A 23,239-nucleotide genomic window follows, 5' to 3' on the forward strand; every position below is an offset into this window, starting at 1 on the left:
GTATTCAGACCACCTGTTTGGCATATGTATGCAGAGCGCTGCATATGCATGATAGGCATTTAGTTTGAATAGTGAAAAAACATTGCTAGATAAAAATACTATAAAATCCCTGCCGCTATTTCCCTGACACACTTTTTAAATACGCTGTTTGCTTAAAAAGATGAGTTGATTCTAAATGGAAATATGATATTGAAAGCTTTGAAATAGAACAACTTGTTATCCGTGACTTGGTCTGACTAAATTAAAAGTTGTTAAATTTTGTGCCAATTTTGTCACTATTTTTCAAATTCGATAAATCACTAATCATCTAGTTCACAGCGTAAAAGATTCGTGTTGGCGTCTCCTCCATTTTTAATGTGCCCTTTTTACATAACTTTGTAGTAGTGACAGCGATGCCAAGCTGGAGTTTTTGGGTTCGCTTCTATCCAAAACTCATTATTTAGAATCGGAATCGTTGTCAGTATTGAAAGTTAAAGAGAAAGGGCTCTGATATGATCTGTTGGTCTTGGGTTTGAATTCAAGAAAACAAAACTGTAGAAAAGTAAAGAAAATTCACTGGACTTTATTGTGAATAATTCTACGTGTACAAAAAATATTTTTTCTTAGTCAAATGTTTTATCATAAATTTTAAAACGATGGCGTATACACACGCGCCGTTTATATCGCATATATTTTTCGCATAAAAAGCAAACCAATATTAAAATTACTGAGTCTATTGTTCTTTGTAGGACGTGTACGTCATTTACGTGATTATATATATACGTACTATGAACAATTCAATTGCAGTATTGACAATGGCTCTTGGTACCGCTTTTTACATTATGAAGTATTATTAGTAAATGAAGACTTGTTTACTTGTGACATTAGATTTTGTTATAATTTATTTCTAATATATATCAGACATAAAATTTATAGGGCACATTTAAAGGTTATCGGACAATATAAAGACTTCGCTAGCATATGAATAAATAAGTATTATCTTATAAGTTTCCTCCACCGTATGAGCGGTAATTGTTCAGATTTGAAATCACATACATGCCTGGCGGCCGTGCCTGTTAGCAATATTATATTGTGTGGTTAATATATTGGATTTGCTACTCGTGACGCAATTTGTGCGAGTTAAATTAGTTTGTACGCATTACGTGCGACCCATAGCAATGTATCATACGTAACAACAACGTAACACGTGTCAAAGCAAGACTGTTTGGCTGCTTTCCTGGCCAAGATCGCATCGACCGGTTCCAATGACCCAGTCTGCATCTGTTCTCTGTAATACATACATTATAAACTGAAAACGTAATGTTCAAAGTGAGCACGTTTGAAATAAAGTTGTAATGTGACGGCTGCGGACTTTCATTGTTCCGTTACGTTTCCGCTCTTTAGAAAATCTCATCATAAAAATGCAGGGCAAGTATCGTTATATACTTTTAACTCCAAACTATTCGCCCGGAGTTCTGAACCCCTATTTGCTTAGTATCGTAAATGTGAACTTTGAATTTTCCGTTTCAGGAATTCTACTTATACTCCTAACGCTCTATGGTTTTAGCGATGGAGCATTGCGGAATTTTATTTTGTTAAAAAATCATTTGACTATTGGTAAGCGATATTTTATTAAATATTTTTTATCTAGCTATATAAATTATGCTGTAAAAATACACGATATATATATATATATATATATATATATATATATACATGAACAAATATGATTTCAAAGGCCGGCAACGCGTTTGCGAGCGTTCAAGCAACGTAAGTGTTCATAGCCCGTTTGCCTCCTATTACATAAAATATGGTACTTGATACATTGATTATTTGGCACTGTCAACAACCTTACTCCTTACCTGTCGAAATCAGGCGATCTTTAAATTCGTTGATGCTTCAACTTACTTAAAACATACTTACTAGTAAGTGTTTTATTAATTTATTATAGTGTTACAAGTAATTTTATGTTATTTTTTGGTAATTTAGTTATGCACTTTTGGTACTTCACCCTCAGATTAAATACTTCTTTTTTTACTTTTCCATACTATTTCGTGTAAATCGTAACGCTAAACCCACCCGTTACCTAATAATTATAATAATTATATGTAACCGGTTTTCATATGGATGTTTAGAGTAACGAAATGTAAATAAATAAAACTTCATTAAAACATTTATTTTTAGAGCGCACTAACAACACTAATTACTGTTTATTTTATAATACTTGAGTTTTTATATATATATTTTTTTTTTTTTTGAAAGGAATCTCGCTGTTGGCCTTTACAGCTCAGCACGGGCTGTTTGGCGAGCTTAGCTCAGCCGGAAAGGGGGGGTATCCCGCGACTCGCGCAAGGGCGTCTCCTGTGAGACTCGAACCTCGGCTTGGGCCGTCGCGGGGGGGTCAATCGCCTGAAGGGCAGGAGTTTTTTTATAATTGAATGAAAGATTATTTTTAGGCGTTATTCTACCACCGAATACGGTTACGGAAGTTGCCTTCGAGTCAGCTCTTGTTCGTGCCTCCATGGAAAGTAAGAAGTATAATTATGTAATGAATATACGGTACGCGCCGTACGGAGACAGTTTTGCAGCATCGAAGGCAGGTCAGAAGCTCTATACAGTCTTTAATAAAGTTAAAAAAACGTTATTTCTCCTAACAAAAATGTATTTTATTTACATGAGAAACTTAATATATATACGAGCGATATACACGTCGCCATTAGCCGTCCCAATTTTAGTAAAATTTATTTATTTATTAACACTTCGTTGCATTACATAAAAGAAAAAGAAATTGAACATAATTTAATGAAAATCAACTGGCGGCCTTATCGCTTTCGAGCGATTTCTTCCAGGGAACAACTAAAAAACCTAAAATTGATCTTACAACGGTTTTATTTTAGGATATCAAAAATTAAAAGCCTGTCATAGTTTAGTTGGCTTAATAACCCTAATTTTTTTTTTTTTTATAGAACAGGGGGCAAACGGGCAGGAGGCTCACCTGATGTTAAGTGATACCACCGCCCATGGACACCCTCAATGTCAGAGGGCTCGCGAGTGCGTTTTATGCCATAGTATTCGTAAAAAATATTTTAAATCAAAAGAGCTGTAAACAATATACGGAAGATAAAGTCTACTAAAGTTAGTTAATCAATTTCGTGTCTTACAGCGTGTGATCTGCTGGCAAGTGGTGTGATTGCAATCTATGGACCCACTGATCCGTACTCGGCGGACGCCGTCCAGGCACATTGTCGAGCAGCCGGAGTGCCGCACATACAAGTTAGCTTTTGTCTTAACTTTCAATAGCTTTTAGTACTAACGTTGTTTAAGTGGTTGCCTCTGCAAATTCAATAGAAGTTTCTCTTTATTTCCGTTTCAAAGATTTTCATTTATTCATCATGATACATTACAGAATTGAAATGAAACATATTTTATATCTGCAAAATTATATTGGATTAAAAAAAATTATAGAATGTCTTAAAAATAATCGAAGATGTAGACCCACTAAGGCCATGAAAAATATAAGGCGCAATGAGTTTTCCTCATGACTATTTAAATACTTATAAGATTTCATACTAATATATATATATATATATAAGTATATACTTTAATATGAAATCCTATAAGTATGAATCGTATTTGTAGAATGTTGGAACGATAATGCGGCACAAATGTATAAGGCACACAAAAGCACTTTAGGTCGCTACGTTGGTGGACTAAGTAAAAAAAGGAAGAAGACATGAAATGTATGTAATATATAAAAAATGTTGTTAATTTATTTTACACAGAAAATAGTGTTTCTTTGACTAAAAGGCTATCGGTGGAAAACTTGCCAACGTTTACGTCGTATCATAAGAATTTGGCAATGGCTTATTGCCTCGAGGATGTAGTTACTATATGCGGTCTAAATTATGTTTTATATAAAAAAATGTAAAAATCGTCATGTGATTATATTCACAAATACATAACATACCTTTTAAATTTGTATACAACTGACCTGAAAAACATTATCATACACATGTTACGTACAAAACATGCTTATTGTAAATATTATTATTAAATTTAAACCATTCTGAAATCTTCTTGAACACATACACACAAAATTTAGTTTAATTCCAAACACACGTACAAGATATATATATAAAGATATAGCAATAATTGGGTGGGATTCATGTGTCCTGTTTTGTAATTGCAAAATGTTAAAAATATTAACAGATCACTTCAATGAATTTATAAAACTATTACTATATATTTTCAGGCATCTTGGCGACCTCCACCAATAAGAGGCTTTGAAATACCCTCTCCGCCAAGCTTCAATTTATATCCCGAAGCCGTAGCTCTGTCAGAAGCAATGGCACAATTTGTAAAAGACAGTGACTGGAATACCTACACTTTTCTTTATGACGACGATGAAGGTAAGAGTTTGTATGAAAGCGTTTTGATGTATATATTCGATTTAATTCCGGAAGAAATTGGCTTATTAAGTATTTTTGTTAGTGCCACTAGTACTACTAGACTGAGTAGTACTAGTAGACTGAGCATGGGTATATCGCGATTAAATCTAAGGTAATAATAATAAAAAGTCTTTATTCATTTTATGTACATTTTATTTTCAAAGTTAAATATTTGGAAACCCTTTAAAGTAAAAAGTACCTATGTTAGGGTTCCCAGCTCTTCCATAAACAAACTTATTACTTAAAATAATTACATTATTCAAACTTTTTTTTTTGAACCGTAACCTTTTTTACTTCTTAAAATAAAATAATTAAAAGCATTTATCTACATCGTTGCACGAAATGATTATAAAATGTACTTTATAATGAAATTATATGACATGGAATTGTGATTTATTCTTGCCTGCATGAAATTATAACTTGTCTACGTTAGCCCTAATTGTTTTATTGACGACTTTATTATCCGAAGTTGCTACAAGAATTGTTATCTACTCATGAAGAAAACAACATTACGAGCGATTCGGGCGTTTGTTCTCGGCGGAAGTTAAAGACCAATATTGTTTCAGGGCTAATTCGATTACAGGAAGTTCTTAAATACGCTCCTCCTACAGACAAGTGGCTGGTAAAAAGGCTCAAACGAGGGGAAGATAATAAACAACTATTAAAATCACTTAAGGCCAGGGGACAAACTAGAGTGATTTTGGACTGCCCGTCTGATAGAGTCCTTCAATATTTACGACAGGCTCACGAAGTTAAGTTCTTCGAAGATTACATGGTGAGAGTCAAATAGAACTAGGCTGACAGGTTTCATCGAGACGAGAGTTTTTGGCTAATGCGCTATGTACGTTAACTGAGCCATGGAGGTGGATATTTTTATTGATAAAAGGCTTGCCAACGTTCGGCACACTGCTGTTGTGCTGGTTACACGCTAAAAAAACATAAAATACTATTTATAATGTGACTAGCACTTATAGGCAAACATGACATACACGAAGGTCAAATATTAAACAAAATAAAACAATTACTTAACAAAACAAAAAATTACTACTAGTTAAAAATAAACTTACAAGAAACCAAACAAAAGTCGATTTTAATGTGTGAGGTGAATAACTATGGATATTCAGACCTAGCTCGTTTATTAAAATGCTTAATCTGGATATCGGTGAGCTTTGACCAAAACGCGTTCTACGAAAAAGAGGGACAAATGGAATAATGGATGGAAAATGCATCTCGTGCTGACTTGGTGGAGGGTTATTTAAAGAAAAAGTTAAAATGTGTATCAAGTAATGTTATATTTCTACTGAATTATATTACATTGTTATATTACACTTCTATATTACTAATGTATATTTTTAAATTATCTTTCACCTACTCCACTAAACTAAAACTAACTCTTTTGATTTAAACAATCGTACTACGGATGAGTAATTTATTCCTTCAAGGGCGTTAGGAGTGCACAGAATCATTAACATTTCTAAAAGTAGTTATGCAAAGCGAACTGTTATATCATAGCCTTGCACCCTATGTGGCTGACATACTAGTACCTTCTGTTTAGTCAGCATTTCTCAACCGAGAGGTAAAATTAATAATCAAAATATGAATCAGTTCGGTATCATCCTTCGTCGCGCACACACATTTGTTGGCTTCCATTATATCGTGTAATTAAATAAAGTTGTGAAAAAGTGAATTCATCTTTCTTTTTTTAAAATCCCAATTACTGGGATACTTCTAACATTGGTGGCAGCGAAAAGGGATTTTTATAAATCCTGGAAACGTCTCCTGTGTGTGAAAGTGTTTTAGTGAAAGTGAAAAGTGGTATCGAACTCATTCCGTCCACTGTGTGATAAGTGGCACAGGCCTCATCATCAGCCCAGTTGAGCCCAGCACCGACGGAACTATATTATTTTCCAAGAATGATATTTATGTACATCACCCTGTAAGTTTTCTAAATACTTTTGTCCAACTTACAATTCAATACCGAGTTATCAATCTCCGCATACCATAACAAGTAACGTGACACCTTGATTGTTATGACTACACAAGCCGAGATAGTTTCAAGGCGAACAAAAAAGGAAGACAACGACGATAAGATGGACTTAAATATATTATTAAAGTTTATTAAACCTTTCGATGGGTCTAGAGAAAAACTAATCCCATTTCTCAACAATTGCGAAAACGCTTATGATTTAGCAAGTGATTCAAAACGGCCCGTATTATTAAAATATATTTTAAGTCAGTTGGAGGGTAAAGCCGAAAGTGCATGTGCCATTAAAGAATTCGAGTCATGGGAACAATTATCGGAATTTTTAAATACACAATTCGGAGAAAAAAAACATTATTCGGCCTTATTATCCGACTTACAAAATTGTAATCAGAATAATGATTCGGTTAATGAGTTCGCTTTACGTGTAGAATCATGTTTATCTAGACTATTGACAGAAGTAAATCTGTCCCAAAAAAAAAAGAAAAGCGAACTTGCTGGCCGAATCGCAGCAATGCAGGATCTAGCTCTGCATCATTTTGTTATTGGTTTAAAACCACAATTATCTACTATTGTCAGATGTCGAGACCCGGAAACTTTAAATGACGCTATAAATTTTGCAATTTCCGAGAAGAAAATCATCGAAGCTTCTTGGAAAAGATACAATAATCCTCAAGGGCCACTCAATAAAAATAATTATACGCGCCCTAACTACCAATTCCGAGATCGTTATCAAAACAAACCAACATTAACTTATGAACGGGCTCCTAATAATGTAAATGCAAGCAGTGCACAGTCGTTATTTTGTCGATACTGTAAAGCTAAAGGGCATGTAATTGAAAACTGCCGGAAGCGTGAATTTAATAATAAAAGGTTCCAAAATGCAAATCAAAATCCACGCACATTCCAACCACGAACTAACGATAGTTCTAACCGCGTAAACTTTGCAGATCCGATATCTTATGAAGATACTAATAATGATGAAGTTGTCGATGATTTAAACTGAATCCCGACTCGCGTAAGTGCCGTGCGGGTCAAAGGATAAAATACGGCACAACATCTAACAACAATGTTATCAATTATAGTGATCCCATTTCTTTACCCTCTAAACCAAAATCCAACTCCTCGACTCCGCTACATGGTAGTCAATTTTGTAAATCTTCAATATCCTCTCAGGGTAATCCAAATCCACAGACTCCGCTACATGGTAGTCAATTTTGTAAAACTTCAATATCCTCTCAGGGTAATCCAAATCCACAGACTCCGCGACATGGTAGTCAATTTTGTAAAACTTCAATATCCTCTCAGGGTAATCCAAATCCACAGACTCCGCGACATGGTTGTCATATTATTAACCAACGAGATGCTATTGTGACTAAATCCTCTGTTTCCAGTATACCTATAAGCCCCACTAAATCTTATGCTTCCGCCGCGAAGTTTGGGCTTCCTGATTCCACTATACCCAATACATCCACAAGCTCTTACTCTAAAGACACACCTACTGTATTCGAGGTGACATCCAATGCCATAAAGAGATCCTTACCATATGTATTACTCCAGACAAATGTATCCAAAACTCCAATTAAATTCCTTATTGATTCAGGCTCGTCAGTTAGCCTAATGAAACAATCTTGCATCCAGAAGAAACAATTCTTCGAACCGCCCCAGATCTTACTTAAAGGAATAAACTCAAACAGCGAAGCAACCAAAACTTTAGGCCAGTTTCCATTAAAGTTCTTCCTGAGCAATAAACAAAATATTATTTTTGATTTTCACGCTGTTGATGACGTTAACTTACCCTATGACGCAATAATTGGTAATGACTTCCTAAACGACCTGGAAGGCATAATTGATTATAACCAAAATTCATTAACTTTAAAGAATCATAAAATTCAGATAGATTTTCATAACCCCGTATATGTAATTCCAGCTCGTTCAGAAATTGTTATTGAATGCTCAGTATCCAACCCTAACGTAAAGGAAGGTCTCGTGTTAGATCAAAATTTTCACGAAGATTTAATTTTCGCTAATTGTCTTGTCTCAGTAAAAAACAATAAAAGAATTAATATTTCTGTTTTGAATATCTCTGAATCTCCTGTTACCTTAAAATCAAATCTTGACATTACTCTGAATCCTTTAGACTTTGAGGATATGATTCATGAATCAGTTAACTTCAATTCTACCTTACAATATACCCAACATACTGACGCATATACTCGCACTCAAGAAGTACTAAATCAATTAAGAGTGAATCACCTTAATACAGAGGAATCCAATGCTCTTCATGATATATGTTCTCAGTATTCTGATATCTTTCATATTCCTGGAGATAGACTATCTCATACTGATGCCATCCAACATGAAATAAATACATCACCCCAGAATCCTATACATGTAAAATCATACCGCTTTCCAGAGATTCACAAACAAGAAGTAGCAAAACAAATAGACCAAATGTTGGAGCAAGACATAATTAAACCTTCTATATCCGCGTGGTCGTCTCCTATCTGGGTGGTCCCGAAAAAACTTGACGCTTCAGGACATCGCAAATGGCGTGTAGTTATTGATTACAGAAAATTAAACGACATTACTATTGGAGATAGCTATCCTATTCCTCAAATTTCCGAAATCTTAGACCAACTCGGACAAAGCAAATACTTCTCCACTCTTGATTTAGCCTCTGGGTTTCATCAAATTCCCATCAGAGAAGAGGACACACCCAAAACCGCTTTCAGTGTTCCACAAGGGCACTTTGAATTTACTCGAATGCCCTTTGGCCTTAAAAATGCACCAGCTACATTCCAACGACTTATGAACACAGCACTCGCTGGTCTCCAAGATATCCGCTGTTTTCTGTACTTAGATGACATTGTTATATATTCCCATGACTTACCTAGCCATATGACAAACCTTGAGTTAGTTTTCCAACGTCTTAGAAAATTTAATCTTAAACTTCAACCAGATAAGTGTGAGTTTCTGAGACGTGAAGTTATTTATCTAGGACATGTTATTTCCGATAAAGGTGTAAAACCCAATCCAGACAAAATCAAATCCGTGACACAATTCCCAACTCCAAAAACCCCAAAAGACATTAAGTCCTTTTTAGGCCTTGTTTCCTATTACCGAAGGTTTATTCCGGAATTCTCCAAAATCGCCAAACCTTTAACTGCTCTTTTGAAAAAAGATGTACCATTTGTATGGGAAAATCAACAACAAATCGCTTTTGACGAATTAAAACTTAAACTTACTTCTGCTCCTGTTATAATTTATCCAGATTTTTCCTTACCATTTACCTTAACCTGCGATGCTTCGAAATATGCCATAGGTTCTGTTCTCTCTCAAGGACCTAAAGGCCAGGAAAGACCAATAGCCTATGCTTCCAGAACTTTGAATAAAGCTGAGACCAACTACAGCACCACAGAAAAAGAACTTCTGGCAATCCTCTTTGGCTGCAAAACCTTTCGTCCATATATTTATGGGCGCAAGTTTAACATAATAACCGATCATCGACCATTGGCCTGGCTCATGAACCATAAAGACCCTAGTAGTAAGTTACAACGTTGGCGGCTCAAACTCTCGGAGTATGACTACAATATAATCTACCGTAAAGGTCTGCTCAATTCTGCAGCAGACGCTCTATCACGATACCCAGTTAACCCTATACAGACTGATGACTCTCCTTTAAACCTTGATGAAATTAGCCCATTAAATCCCGATCATCTTGTCGATTTTGAACCCTTGAGTCCAGATGCCATTATCCCTTCCGAAATACAAAATCCCGATCCAATTCCAGATCAACGGCATGCTGAATCTCCTATAGATGCACAACGAGTTCTAGACGACTTAATACAACTAGGAGACTCGCACTCTCCGAACCTACAAAATAATTCAATTCCTTCCGAATTATTGACTCCCAGTAATTCTCATTTTGACGATTCTCCTCCTGAGATAATTCCTTCATCCAACGACGATTACAATACGTTCTTGAAAGCATTCTCCAAAGATGATACAACCTTTACAACTCACATTAAAGAACATAATGAAAATCTCCTGAAGACTAAATCCAAAACTATCCTTGTACCGGTGTCAATCGATTTCGACGAATCCAATCCTTATCTCGAGGAAATCCTTTCTAATTTAGAAAACCAGGAAATATTGAATGAGGAACGAGAACTCCATTCTTTTAAGGAACTTCAGATAAATGAAAAATCCTTTTACCTCCTCTTAACAAAAGTTTACTATTTCGACAGTTGCTCTTATCCAGATATATTTAAAACATTAAAAACTATACGGGATAAAATTTTATTATCCGGTAATATCAGTGAAATAGCTATATCTGACTTTAAAAATCCGTATGAAAACCAATCTTTCTGTAAAATATATAACATGTTAATTTATTTATTTAATAATACAAACATAATAGTTAATGTCTATCATAACAGTATCATATATCCTGTTCCAACAGAAATTACCAAACTGCTGAAAGAAAATCATGATATTCCTATTGCTGGACATCTAGGCTCTAATCGAATGTTCTCTCGCATCAAAGAAAGATACTATTGGAAAGGAATGCGATCCGACATTGAAAATTATGTAAAAAATTGTAGTTTATGTCAATCTAACAAAGCTTTTCGCAAAATCAATAGAGCTCCTATGCAAATAACTACGACATCAACTCGTCCTTTCGAAAGAGTTGCTTTAGACATAGTCGGTCCCTTGCCCGAAGCTGGTATTATTAAACTCAAATACATACTTACTCTACAAGATGATCTTACTAAATTCTCTTTAGCTTATCCTATTACCAATGCTTGCTAATGCTGAAGAATCCTGTGAATGCTTAACTCATTTTATTTCTTTATTCGGTATTCCAAAATCTATCCTAACCGATCAGGGTACTAATTTTACTGCAGAACTTTTCAAAATGTGTTGCAAATTTCTAAAGATTAAACAAATATGGTCAACACCATACCACCCTCAAACACAAGGCGCGCTTGAACGCAGCCATTCAACATTAAAAGAATATTTAAAATCATTCGTAAACGAAAACCAATCAGACTGGCACAAATACGTCTACACAGCAATACTTACCTATAACAGTACTATCCATAGCACAACCAAGTTTACTCCTTACGAACTTATATTCGGTCATAAACCATACATACCAGACTCAGTTTTTAACTCCCAACCGGATCTCACTTACCCTGAATATATTAAAATGCTACACCATCGTTTAAAGCTTTCCCATCAAAAAGCCCTAGAGAACATCAATACTTCTAAAGAAAGATCCAAGCAATATTACGACAGACATAGTCGGATTGTACAATATAAAATTGGTGACTACGTATATGTTAAAAACCATGTCCGACTCCGTAAAGCCTTATCACCTATATGGAAAGGTCCATATAAAGTAGTAAAGATACACGGCAATAACACCCTATCTCTATTAATTAATCGTCGTCATGTAAAACATCACTATGACGAAGTTAAACTTGCGGTTGAAAGTGAAGACTAAATACTACAGAAATAGTACTAAGTTAATTTCTTAAGTAAGGTTTACTTATACATAAATTAATTATATATAATAATTAAAACTAAGTGATAGACTAAACTATAATTTGCACTCATTATTCTATTTCTTCTTACAGACTAATAATTTATAATCCTATCCTGGGAATCGAGAATGCAGAGTATATTCATACTATCACCTCAAGTCCTGGTATATACTTCGATCCACATGGTACTGCAAAAATAATAAATGATCATATTCACATAGTGATCCCAATTGATATATCCTTTGCCCCAACTCATATTGACAATATTAAAAATGCTTTTGGTACAATACGTTACTTATGTCAACAAAGCCAATCATTTAACCACTTTGAATGTCATAATCTTATTCAACCACTCGATTCGTTGTTCAAAGATATAATTCGGGATTTTCAGTCTATATCACACCTTACAACTTCCAAATCGAAACGATCTGCCTGGTTTGCCGGTATTGGAACTGTGTTTAAACATATCTTTGGAACTTTGGATGAAGATGATGCACATCGATATAATAAAGCAATAGCTAAAATGCAACAAACCGATAAAGATCTATATTCGAATCTTAAACAAAGCATCTATATTTCTAAATCAGCAATTACAAATTTCAACGCTTCAATGAACGAACTCAATAAAAACCAAATTCTACTTAACGATGTGCTTGATAAATTATCTCTTTCCGTCAAAAATGTTTCTGAGGTCATTAACTCTGTCAAGTTCCAAACGAACTTAGATGAAATCTTGAGTGTGTTACAAGCTAGCTTATTAACACTTTCATTTAAGATTGAAGACATTGTAAACAGTGTATTGTTTTCGAAATCAAACACTATTCATCCGTCAATCATTACTCCTAAGCAATTATATGTAGATTTAGTAAGTAATATTAAAGATGTATCTAGACTTAAGGATTTCCCTGTAGAGTTAAATTTAGATAATATTAATATCCTCATGAACCTCGCTAAAATAATTTCATATGTTATCGATAATTGTCTAGTATTTGTAATAAAAATTCCACTTGTAAATGTAGAAACATACAATCTTTATAAAGTTATACCTATCCCTGTACCACATAACCCGACATCTCCAAATTCATTTGCACTAATTACTGCTACGAAATCTTTTATAGGAATAAGTGAAGATAAGAAATTATATTTTAATTTTGATAATATAGATTCTTGTAATTTAATAATTGGACATCAGTATATTTGTAACCCTTTGAATACTCTCAGTGTTGTTAATTATCCAATATGTGAAACAGAAATAATCACCAAAGCTATTGAAAAATTACCTAAAAGTTGTACTACAAAATTTATATTCGGTAAAGTTGATATCTGGCATAAACTAAATAATAATAAATGGTTTTATGTTGAATCTAATGATGAGAAACTGAATATTAAATGTAATCATAGAACAATCGAAATTGTTATATCAGGAACCGGAATACTTAGCCTGACACCAGGTTGTACCGCATTTTGTAAAGAAAATAGATTTGAAGCGAAAAATGTTTATGAAATTACCGTAAGTCCTGTTGTTTCAAATTTTAACATTATTAATGATAGTTGTTGTAATTTAATGGAATTTTCCAAAGTAAATATTAATATTTCAACACATCAGTTACGTCATGTGAATCTTGATAGTTTGAATTTAATTCACGACTTACCTATTAAGCCCATTGATGATAATTTAGATGTTTTCCTTAATGACTCTTTAGACTATGTTAGTTTTAGCTTTAGTGTAATTTCTTTTATAATTATCTTAAGTATTGCATTAATAATCCTTGTAAAAGCCAATAAATGCGTTTTTCGAAACAAAGACATAGAGAATCCAGATAATATCTCTTCAACAAGTGAAGCCCCACATCCTCAGCCTCGTCTCCGTATGGAATAACCATCTTACCTTTTTTCGCAAACTTACCTAAAACTGTAAGTTTACTCTTAAACGGGGGGTTGTTATATCATAGCCTTGCACCCTATGTGGCTGACATACTAGTACCTTCTGTTTAGTCAGCATTTCTCAACCGAGAGGTAAAATTAATAATCAAAATATGAATCAGTTCGGTATCATCCTTCGTCGCGCACACACATTTGTTGGCTTCCATTATATCGTGTAATTAAATAAAGTTGTGAAAAAGTGAATTCATCTTTCTTTTTTTAAAATCCCAATTACTGGGATACTTCTAACAGAACGTATCTACAATATAATAATATTATACACTAAGGGTCTGTTTCACAATGTATGGATAAAATACCAAATAGCTATGCAACACATAAATTATTTGGAAGATAAAAGTTCCGAATAAGAAACTTTAGCGTTTCATGGCGAATACCGCTATCTGACAGTCGTGAAACACTAATTTATCCTACCTAATAAGTAATAAATAGCTTATTTAAAACTTATCCGGACGTTGTAAAACAGGCCCTTAAACTATAAAGACGTTATATTTAACAGTTAAACGATAAAAACCCGTTCAGAACGATTTCCATAAAGAGAAATGTAAAGAAGAATATATTCAACGTTTTAATACCTATTTCATTATTTGTAACACAAACATTTTCAGAGTTACGTCCTCATGTCTTTAGATGCTCATACATTAGACTTGCAAGAACTACGCCATGGACTTTCAAATGTTACATGTTTGAGGATTTTCGATCATGCAGATTCCAGAACTATTTCCTACCTAGCTGACTGGAATTCTAGAAATCCTAACAATATAAAACTTCCTAACGAAACTCACCAAATTACGGTAAGCTTATGCATTTTACAGTTGTTTTTTCATTAATACAAAAATATATAATTCGCATTAAAAGCAAAAGATTTCTTGGTATGACGTCAACTGATTACATATATTATACTCTTTCAATCATCATTTACCATAGACAATAAATAGCAAATAAAACTATTGTAAGTATTGATTTAAATCTCAGAAATATTTCTGGAAAGTAGTCTTCGAATACGAATGTTACTCGGAATTTAGTATAATCCTGAAAACTAATAGGAAATCATGTTAATTTTTCAGCAAAAAGTTTGAAACGTATAGATTATTGTTGCAGGTAGAGGCTGCTTTGGCGTCTGACGTCGCGCTGTTAATAACCGAATCTGTGGAAAACGCGCCAGAAAACTTTGAAATTGACCCAGAGCCTCTTGAGTGTGATTCCGATAAGAAATGGAAAATCGGGAGTGAGTTTAACGAATTAATATTGACGGTGAGTCATAGAGAAAGATTCTGATTGAACTTGGATTTTAGCGCAAACTATATAGTATATTCATAAATGGATCGATTTGACCAAGGAAAGACATAGTTGTTGTTTATTCTAAAGTCTGAAGATTATCATTTAACAAATCAACATTTAATTTTACAAAGAAGTTAACTTTGTGGTAAGAACTTTTTTGTCCTTGGATACAACCAAGGAAAGATGTCGCATGCGCATTGTAAAGTGTTTCGCTACTTTTAGCGATACAATATAGGTACATAGATGTTATTATCAACATACTTGAAAAGAAAATCAGTAAGTTCCGCTATACTAGTGTATATTTTTTGTATGAAGAAGAAAGAAGAATATAAAGCTTTATTAAACAAAATAAAAAGTATATTTAGATAAAAGATACTTCAATAGCCACACAAGGATTCCCGGTGATTCTCTTGATATGTTAACGGTACTTGGTGTAATCATTTCTAGATAATACATTCAATTATATAATTAACTTACTGCTCCACAATGAGAGTACTTTCCGGTTGAGAAGGTGTATTTTGAGATTGTTAATGGAAATTGAATTTGTAAGAAAGAGGTTAAAGGTGAATAGGCCACTAAAGGAGAAAAAGCATTGGGCGAAGAAAGTGCATTTTTGCGTTGTATATAATGTGGTGCGGTTCGTTTTTGTTTTCAAGCAAATCTCTTTTTGTTCCAAAAACACTATAAAATATATATTAGTCATATAATACAATATATATATCATGGTGCATTCCGGTGTAGAAAAATATACTTTGTAGTTTTTTTTGTTGTTTGTATATTATAAAATGTACTCGGTGTATGTGCATGTGCATAATTCTAGTACAATTGGACTTTATGTGACTTTCAGCTTTATATTATGCAACGTATTTCGTACCGTTAACTCTACTCGTGTTGACGGTTTTAGCTCTCCTTAGGGATATTATCAGAGATATTGCAAAAATAAAGTGCAGGGAAAAATCGCAATAAAAATCCATCTTCAATGTTTATATGTATACCGAGGAAAATGTTTAGAAAATGAAAAACGGCTTAATGCAGAAAGTTGCCAATACTTTTATTGTTATTCGAAGTAATATCCGTTCCTCTGTACACATCGTCGCATTCGATGGAACCACTGAAAAAGCAGTGGGCCCATTCTTCCTAAGGGTCTACGTTATACGTAGGTAATACTCAAATATTTAGAACTGGCCAGATGATTGTTGCTAATGAAATATTTTTTTTTTTAATTTCAACCTTAGAACTCTTTGGTAACCGGAATTAGTTCCATAGAGTTCTATAACTATATTAAGCTTAAACAATGCTCAAAACGATTATTTAAAAATATATAGGTATGCCTGTAGTAATACTACAATAATTAATGACTTAAAAGTAATACATCAATTATAAAAATGAAATTTAAAAAAATACACAACAGCTACAACACGTATTTGGTAAGTAAGGTAAGTAATTTTCGTTCAAATTACGACAAATAACAAGAAAACATCGGTGTTGCACTCTTTTAACTAAAATGCTAATTCATCTCTCTACGTTAAATTGTGTTAACGCTGTGATTTAAAGAGACAGATGAGTAATTAAGCCAAAACGTTGCAATTAGACTAATGTATTTGAAAATTAAAATGGGATTGTTGTGCTTTCAGAACGAAATAACCGGAATAACTGGACAAATATCCTTAAACAATTCAACGGGGGACCGCACCAATTTCGATGTAGAAATAATGGAGTTGTCCAACAGTGGGTTTAATAAAATCGCAAAATGGCGTTCCGATACAGGATTCGTACATTTTCGTAGTGCAAACGATGTCTCAGACCGCTTAGCAGAAATATGGCAAAACAAAACATTTAAAGTCGTGTCGAGGATTGGCGCACCGTACCTCGTCGAAAGAGTACCTGAAAAAGGAGAAACACTTACTGGGAATGACCGCTACGAGGGCTACTCAAAAGACTTGATACATGAGATATTGAAGGAAACATTGCACCTGAATTATGAGTTGGAGATTGTACCGGACAAAAGTTATGGATCGTACAATAAAGATACAAAGAAATGGGACGGGCTTATTGGGCATTTGATAGAAAGGGTCAGTAATTGAGTTTTCTATTACTTTATGGTTTATAGAGTCAGATATTTTTTATATTGTATCGTATTGTTTCGTAACGTCATCGTCATAAAGTTATGAATTTAAATAGGATACAATAATTATAATAAATCAAAGGGTTTTCATATTCATACAGGATTAAATATTTAACTTTTTTCTACCCACTAATTTGATAGAAAATACAAAAATTGCCTATCCCCTAATAACCTGGTGGTGCTACACCGTAGGGTTGTACTCTCTTGTCCCTAGCATCCGTTTCTTTGATCATGTTTTTCTACAAGATAAGTAGCCGCTCAGGCTTCTGTTGATATTTCGTTGATTATTTTATTGGAGTCATGCCGGTTTCGTCACGATGTTTGTCTTCACGAGTACGAGTGTTAGATTTGCACATGAAAATTAAATTGATGTACAGACGGGGTTTGAACCTACAATGAGAGTCGCTTTTGAAGCTACTTTACTTATGCGGGATGCGGTAACAGCAGAACATTATCCGCTTCCAGATATGCGGTGCGGAGGTTGTGTCCGCCTCTTCACACGCTGAAGCTACTAAGCCAACTATATTCTAAGCTATGCATAATAAAATTCATAATAGAGTCTGGCCATAGTAAAACAGCAAAGAAGTTTAGACTTTATGTATATATCATTAGTCACATATACGCCAGGCTTTAAATATTCCTTCCTCTGTTTCATTAATCATTATTTACAGTAACAGAAAACCTCAAACGTGGCTTCCAAAGTAAACATTTTTGTTTATTTCTTATACGGAAATAAATTTATTTCGAGACGTCTACGCTAATGTGTATACTCGCCCTCTGACGCAATTTCAAAATATTTTAAAAATAAATATATCGAATTGTACTTAGGACTAATGAATATAAGGGTTAAGATTTTTTAACGGTAAACATACAAATTTACAACCATTACATTTTCACGAACCATAGTTAATAATAGTTCTTTTACAAGCTTATCATAAAAAAGCTAATAATAATAAAACTTTTTATTATTATTATTATTATTTTGTGTGTTTCTATGTGTGTGTTTCGTTAGTAATAAATGTTATGTCTATATCTATGTCTAATGATGTCCTGTTATTGTTTTTACATCAAAAATACCGACAATATATTAGACCTTGTTATTAATAGTGCACAATTAAATAACAAGGTCTTATTTTACATAAAAAAATGTTAAGAGAAGAAAAAGGCATACACGTGCACAAATGACAGTATGCAACATTTAAAGGATAACATTACAATTAGAAAAGAGAAAAGAAATTATTTATTAGCTTAAATACATAAGAAGATTTTTACAGAAGGCAGATTTGGCAATTTGCGATCTCACCATTACTTATGAGAGACGTTCAGCTGTGGACTTTACAACGCCGTTTATGACATTGGGGATCAGTATTCTGTATTCAAAGCCCAAACCGCCGGAACCCGAGCTATTCTCATTTCTAAAGCCTTTCTCAGTTGATGTTTGGATCTACATGGCCGCGGCGTATTTAATGGTTTCGTTATTGCTCCATATTTTAGCCAGGTTCGTATGAGCTTGATTCATGATATTTCCCGTTTAGGTACGACGTTGTGATTTACTTAGGTTTACTTATAGTTATATAATATCGTGGCTTATGCGTCTGTTCTAATCAGTTTAGCTCACAAACATAAACATTTATAGTTAGTTCTTTAACTGGGAATCAATACCAGGACCTATAAGGTGGAGGCCAGTAGCGTTACTAAGCCGAGGCACGATAAAAAACATCTGAAGTCAGCTTTTCTCCTTTTCTTATCGTAATACGTACATAATAATCAAATTTGGTAGCGAAACGTTACCTACAATTCACAAAAACTAAACACAGTATAAATCCAGTCTAAAATACTATTTTGTCTCTTTCTCTCGAAAGAATATTTTAGACACGTATTCACAATACACTGTGGTGAAAGTGACAAAATGGTACTTTAGTTAAACTGCCATTAGACTGATTTTTATAAGGGGATAAAACTATTCACAATCAAATTATCCTCTGTTGGTTTAATATATTGATGAAAACATCATACTATTTTCAATATTGGAAAAATTTATATATATACACAAATGGGTAATTCAACACTTTAAACAAAACATTATATATATAAAAAAATAGATTTTTATTCGTCAGCCAATACTTTTCAGTATTTAAAAATATTTAGTTGTATCGGTTCCGTTAATGAATAATCTGAAACAGTTTTATTAAATATTGTTCAATAGCTCTTTATACTAAACTAGTACCATAATATTAATTAAGTAATAAAGTAGTTAATACTACTGTCTATATAGAACATGAACCACTTAATCTAGGTAGGCGTATCGACCTGGTTTGCGCAAATTAAGTTATTCCAGCGACGTTCAACTTGGCTAAATGAATTGCAGGCTCGCGCCAAATGATTGGGAGAACCCGCATCCATGTGATAAGTCTCCAGAGGAATTGGAGAATATTTGGCATATCAAGAATTCTTGCTGGCTCACCGTTGGATCGATTATGACTCAAGGATCTGATATATTGCCAAAGTAATGCATTTTCAGCCATTTATCATCGCTTAAGTCAATTTTATATGGCGTTGTTTAAGGGGATGTATTTTGTCTTTGGTTGGTCATAAGTTCATACTTCGATTCTTTGAGAAACAGAAGAATGATACAGTATTGTAAGCGTTTTGGAATTTAATTAACTGTATTAATTAAATCAATCTTAAGGTATTTAGAAGTCAAAACAGAGCAATAAGTATGACTTCCGCATGTCAAAACCGTATATGAACTCTTATAACGGATACAAATGCAAAATTATTAAAATTATTTACAATGTTCTTCTCAAAGTATTGGCGTTTATATTATAACTAAATTCATAATAATGAAAATAAATTCTTTTCTATTATACTAAAGATTCGCAAGTACATGTCTTTCATTATAATGAATACAATTTTCATTTCTATCCTTCTATTTTCGTAGAGGTTACTCAACTCGCTGGGTGTGCGGGATGTGGTGGTTTTTCGCTCTAATTATGTGCTCCTCTTACACTGCGAACCTAGCTGCCTTTTTAACAAACGCCGCTATGGATGATTCAATAAAAAGCGCCGAAGATTTAGCTATGCAAACTAAGATTAAATTTGGCACAGTGGATGGCGGTTCTACCTCTAGTTTTTTTAAGGTACAGAATATTTAACAATATTTATTTTCATTTTTATAATATTAAAGTCAATTGAATATATTTAAGGAAAACACTTTACGGATTATAGTTATGTATTATTGTATTTAAACTTATAATTATTTAGACATAATTTTAAATTTAACCGACGTTTACTGTTGTAAACTTCTTGTTTAATACACAACTATAATCCGTAAAAAAGTGTTTTTCTTAAATGTGTAAAATTTTTGTTAATAAAAGTCAATGTATAACTATGTGCAAGTGAATATATTTCAAAATATTGAAGAGATAATAATATTTTTTTTCTATTTAGAGGTCTAACGTGTCTACATACCAACGCATGTGGACAGCAATGGAATCAGCACGACCGTCGGTGTTTGTGAAGAACAATGATGAAGGAGTCGAGAGAGTGAACAAGGGGAAGCGGCAATACGCCTTTCTTATGGAATCCACTGCCATCGAGTACCAGTTGGAGAGACACTGTGACCTCATGCAAGTTGGAGGTTTGCTTGACTCCAAAGGATATGGAATTGCAATGCCTTTCTGTAAGTATATATTAGCGGGCGTCAAAGTTGTTTCCGTGTTCCGTAGAATAACGTCTTTTATTGATGTATTGAGTTGTACCCTACAAAACTAAAATTTACAATTAATTAGTTTTTGGATAAGTAGCTTAGCAAAAGTTTTAGTGACTATTTAAGTGATGAAGTTAAATTTCAACATTGGATCTGTATCATAAAAAGTAATGTACTATTATGTAATGTACTATGTATATTTTAAACGAATCTTTGAATATTCAGTTTCATCCTATCGCACTGCAGTAGACAACGCTGTATTAAAATTAGCCGAAAGCGGTAAACTAGTGGAACTGAAAAATAGATGGTGGAAACCTCCAGAAGATGCACCTAAGAAGTGTGTTGTAAGTACTTAAGTTTCAAACTGTCGTTAGCCTAGAAAACTTGTATCAAAATATACACTCGGCACATTTTAATAAATAACAGACGAAAAGTTTATGATATTCTATATAAATATGCGTGTTTTTATAAATGGGATAATATCTAGTTAATTTTCAAAGGATTGTTTTATTTATTCCTATATTTCTTCGAAATGTGACAGCTAAGTTATCCTGGCTATGACTACTATTATCGCTCTTTAAGTTGTGCGTTCTAACGTCATCAGAACCGGCAAATCTTACAACCAATTCATTTAGAAAGAATTCACTTACTGAAGACTTAATTTGTTGACAAAAATACGAATGAAGAATGTGTCAACCCTACGCCACATTTAAGATATACGATGAGTACTAGGAATACAATGATATAACTTTTATTAAGCTACAAATTACTTTTTCACAAATTGCAGCTTGAGGAAGCGACAGAAGAAGGTGCAAGTGCCGCGGAACTAGGTGTGGACAATGTAGGTGGAGTATTTGTTGTGCTCGGCATAGGCTGTGGCATGGCCGCTAGCATGGGTGCTTTAGAGTTTCTTTGGCACGTGAAAGATGTGGCGATTGAGCAAAAGGTATGATTTACGCCTATACGGTAAGTCTTTACTTTAAAACTTCTACATAAAAAAAACTATTTAGGAAAAATCTATCAGTAATAGACTATTAAATACAAGACCGATAACCAATCTATAAGCTATCTAATACTATATATGCTAGTTTTGCGGATGTAAAAAAAAACAATGGCACTACAACCTCTTTAGGTCTTGGCCTCAGATTTCTGAATCTGTTTCATAATCATTTTTAAATCTAATGGGCAAGTAGGTGATCAGCCTCCAGTTCCTGACCCACGTCATCGACTTTTTGGGTCTAAGACATGTCGGTTTCCGTATGTGATTCGCACGCTGGAGCCACTAGGGCAACACTGCTTTGCGGATGTAAACATCGTGGAATTCCTATTACATGTTTTAGGCAATTTTATGATAAAGCATTGTTATGCGTCTACTCTAAAGGTGCGACAAACCCGCCGCTGCGCCCGGCAGTGTTACGATCGCTTATTCATTTTAATTGCACAGCTAACACTTCCAACGAGAAAGACGAATGAAAACTTCGTTGAAAACGATGCTGGCATAAATGACCCAACAATAAAAAACGTGTGTCTAGGCTGACCACCTACCGCTGCCAGATTGTCATTACTTATTTTTATTTATTTATTCACACTTCGTTGCTAGAAAGACACACAAATAACACAATATATATAAATTACAAGGGATGCAACGGGCGGCCTTATCGCTAACAAGCGATCTCTTCCAGGCAACCCTAGTAAGAAAAGAAAACAATAAATAAAAAAAATGATGAGTGCAAGAAGTGCATAACCAGAAGTTATATAAAAAACAAAATATATTTATATTAATTTATAGAACCTTAATCTAGAGAAAAATAAATAAACAAAAAGTAAAACACTTACAGTACTTGTAACTAGATATAAAACAGTTGGTAAAATCATCCATTTTATATTTTATTACCTATATACCAAATTATACTGAAGTTTGGAGTAAACAACTCTCGAAAATTACTTACAGATGACACAATCGGAGGCTTTTTGGGCTGAATTGGCTTTCGCGTTGAGTTTCTGGGAGACTGAGAAACCTGTAGAGCATTCAAGGCCGTCTTCGTCTGCATCAGGGGATATGGCTTCAAGAGCGTCATCGGTATTAAGATCAGCTGCTGATTTATTTAACATCGATATGTTTAATAAACATTGAATACTCATATGATTTTTTTACTGTATGCCATTTATTACTTTTACTCGCAGAAAATAGGGGTTGTAATCAATATTAAAACTAATAAATAT

At 33.7% G+C, this 23,239-nt stretch overlaps 1 protein-coding gene across 1 annotated transcript; it reads left to right on the forward strand.

The window, feature by feature from the left end:
* Positions 1-1,228: 1,228 nt before the first annotated feature.
* On the forward strand, positions 1,229-23,154 carry LOC110993307 (glutamate receptor ionotropic, kainate 2-like). Its single transcript, XM_022259516.2, has 16 exons — positions 1,229-1,407; positions 1,510-1,596; positions 2,436-2,579; positions 3,143-3,252; positions 4,232-4,388; positions 4,994-5,202; positions 14,510-14,695; positions 15,003-15,155; positions 16,817-17,254; positions 18,582-18,805; positions 19,676-19,813; positions 20,249-20,447; positions 20,758-20,989; positions 21,242-21,360; positions 21,804-21,962; positions 22,968-23,154. Exons 1-16 carry the CDS (start codon positions 1,401-1,403, stop codon positions 23,148-23,150), a joined length of 2,745 nt encoding a protein of 914 aa, XP_022115208.2. The 5' UTR covers positions 1,229-1,400; the 3' UTR covers positions 23,151-23,154.
* The last annotated feature ends 85 nt before the right edge of the window (positions 23,155-23,239 follow it).

This window comes from Pieris rapae, chromosome 3 (assembly GCF_905147795.1).
Source record: "Pieris rapae chromosome 3, ilPieRapa1.1, whole genome shotgun sequence".
In the NCBI taxonomy this organism is placed as follows: Eukaryota; Metazoa; Arthropoda; class Insecta; order Lepidoptera; family Pieridae; genus Pieris; species Pieris rapae.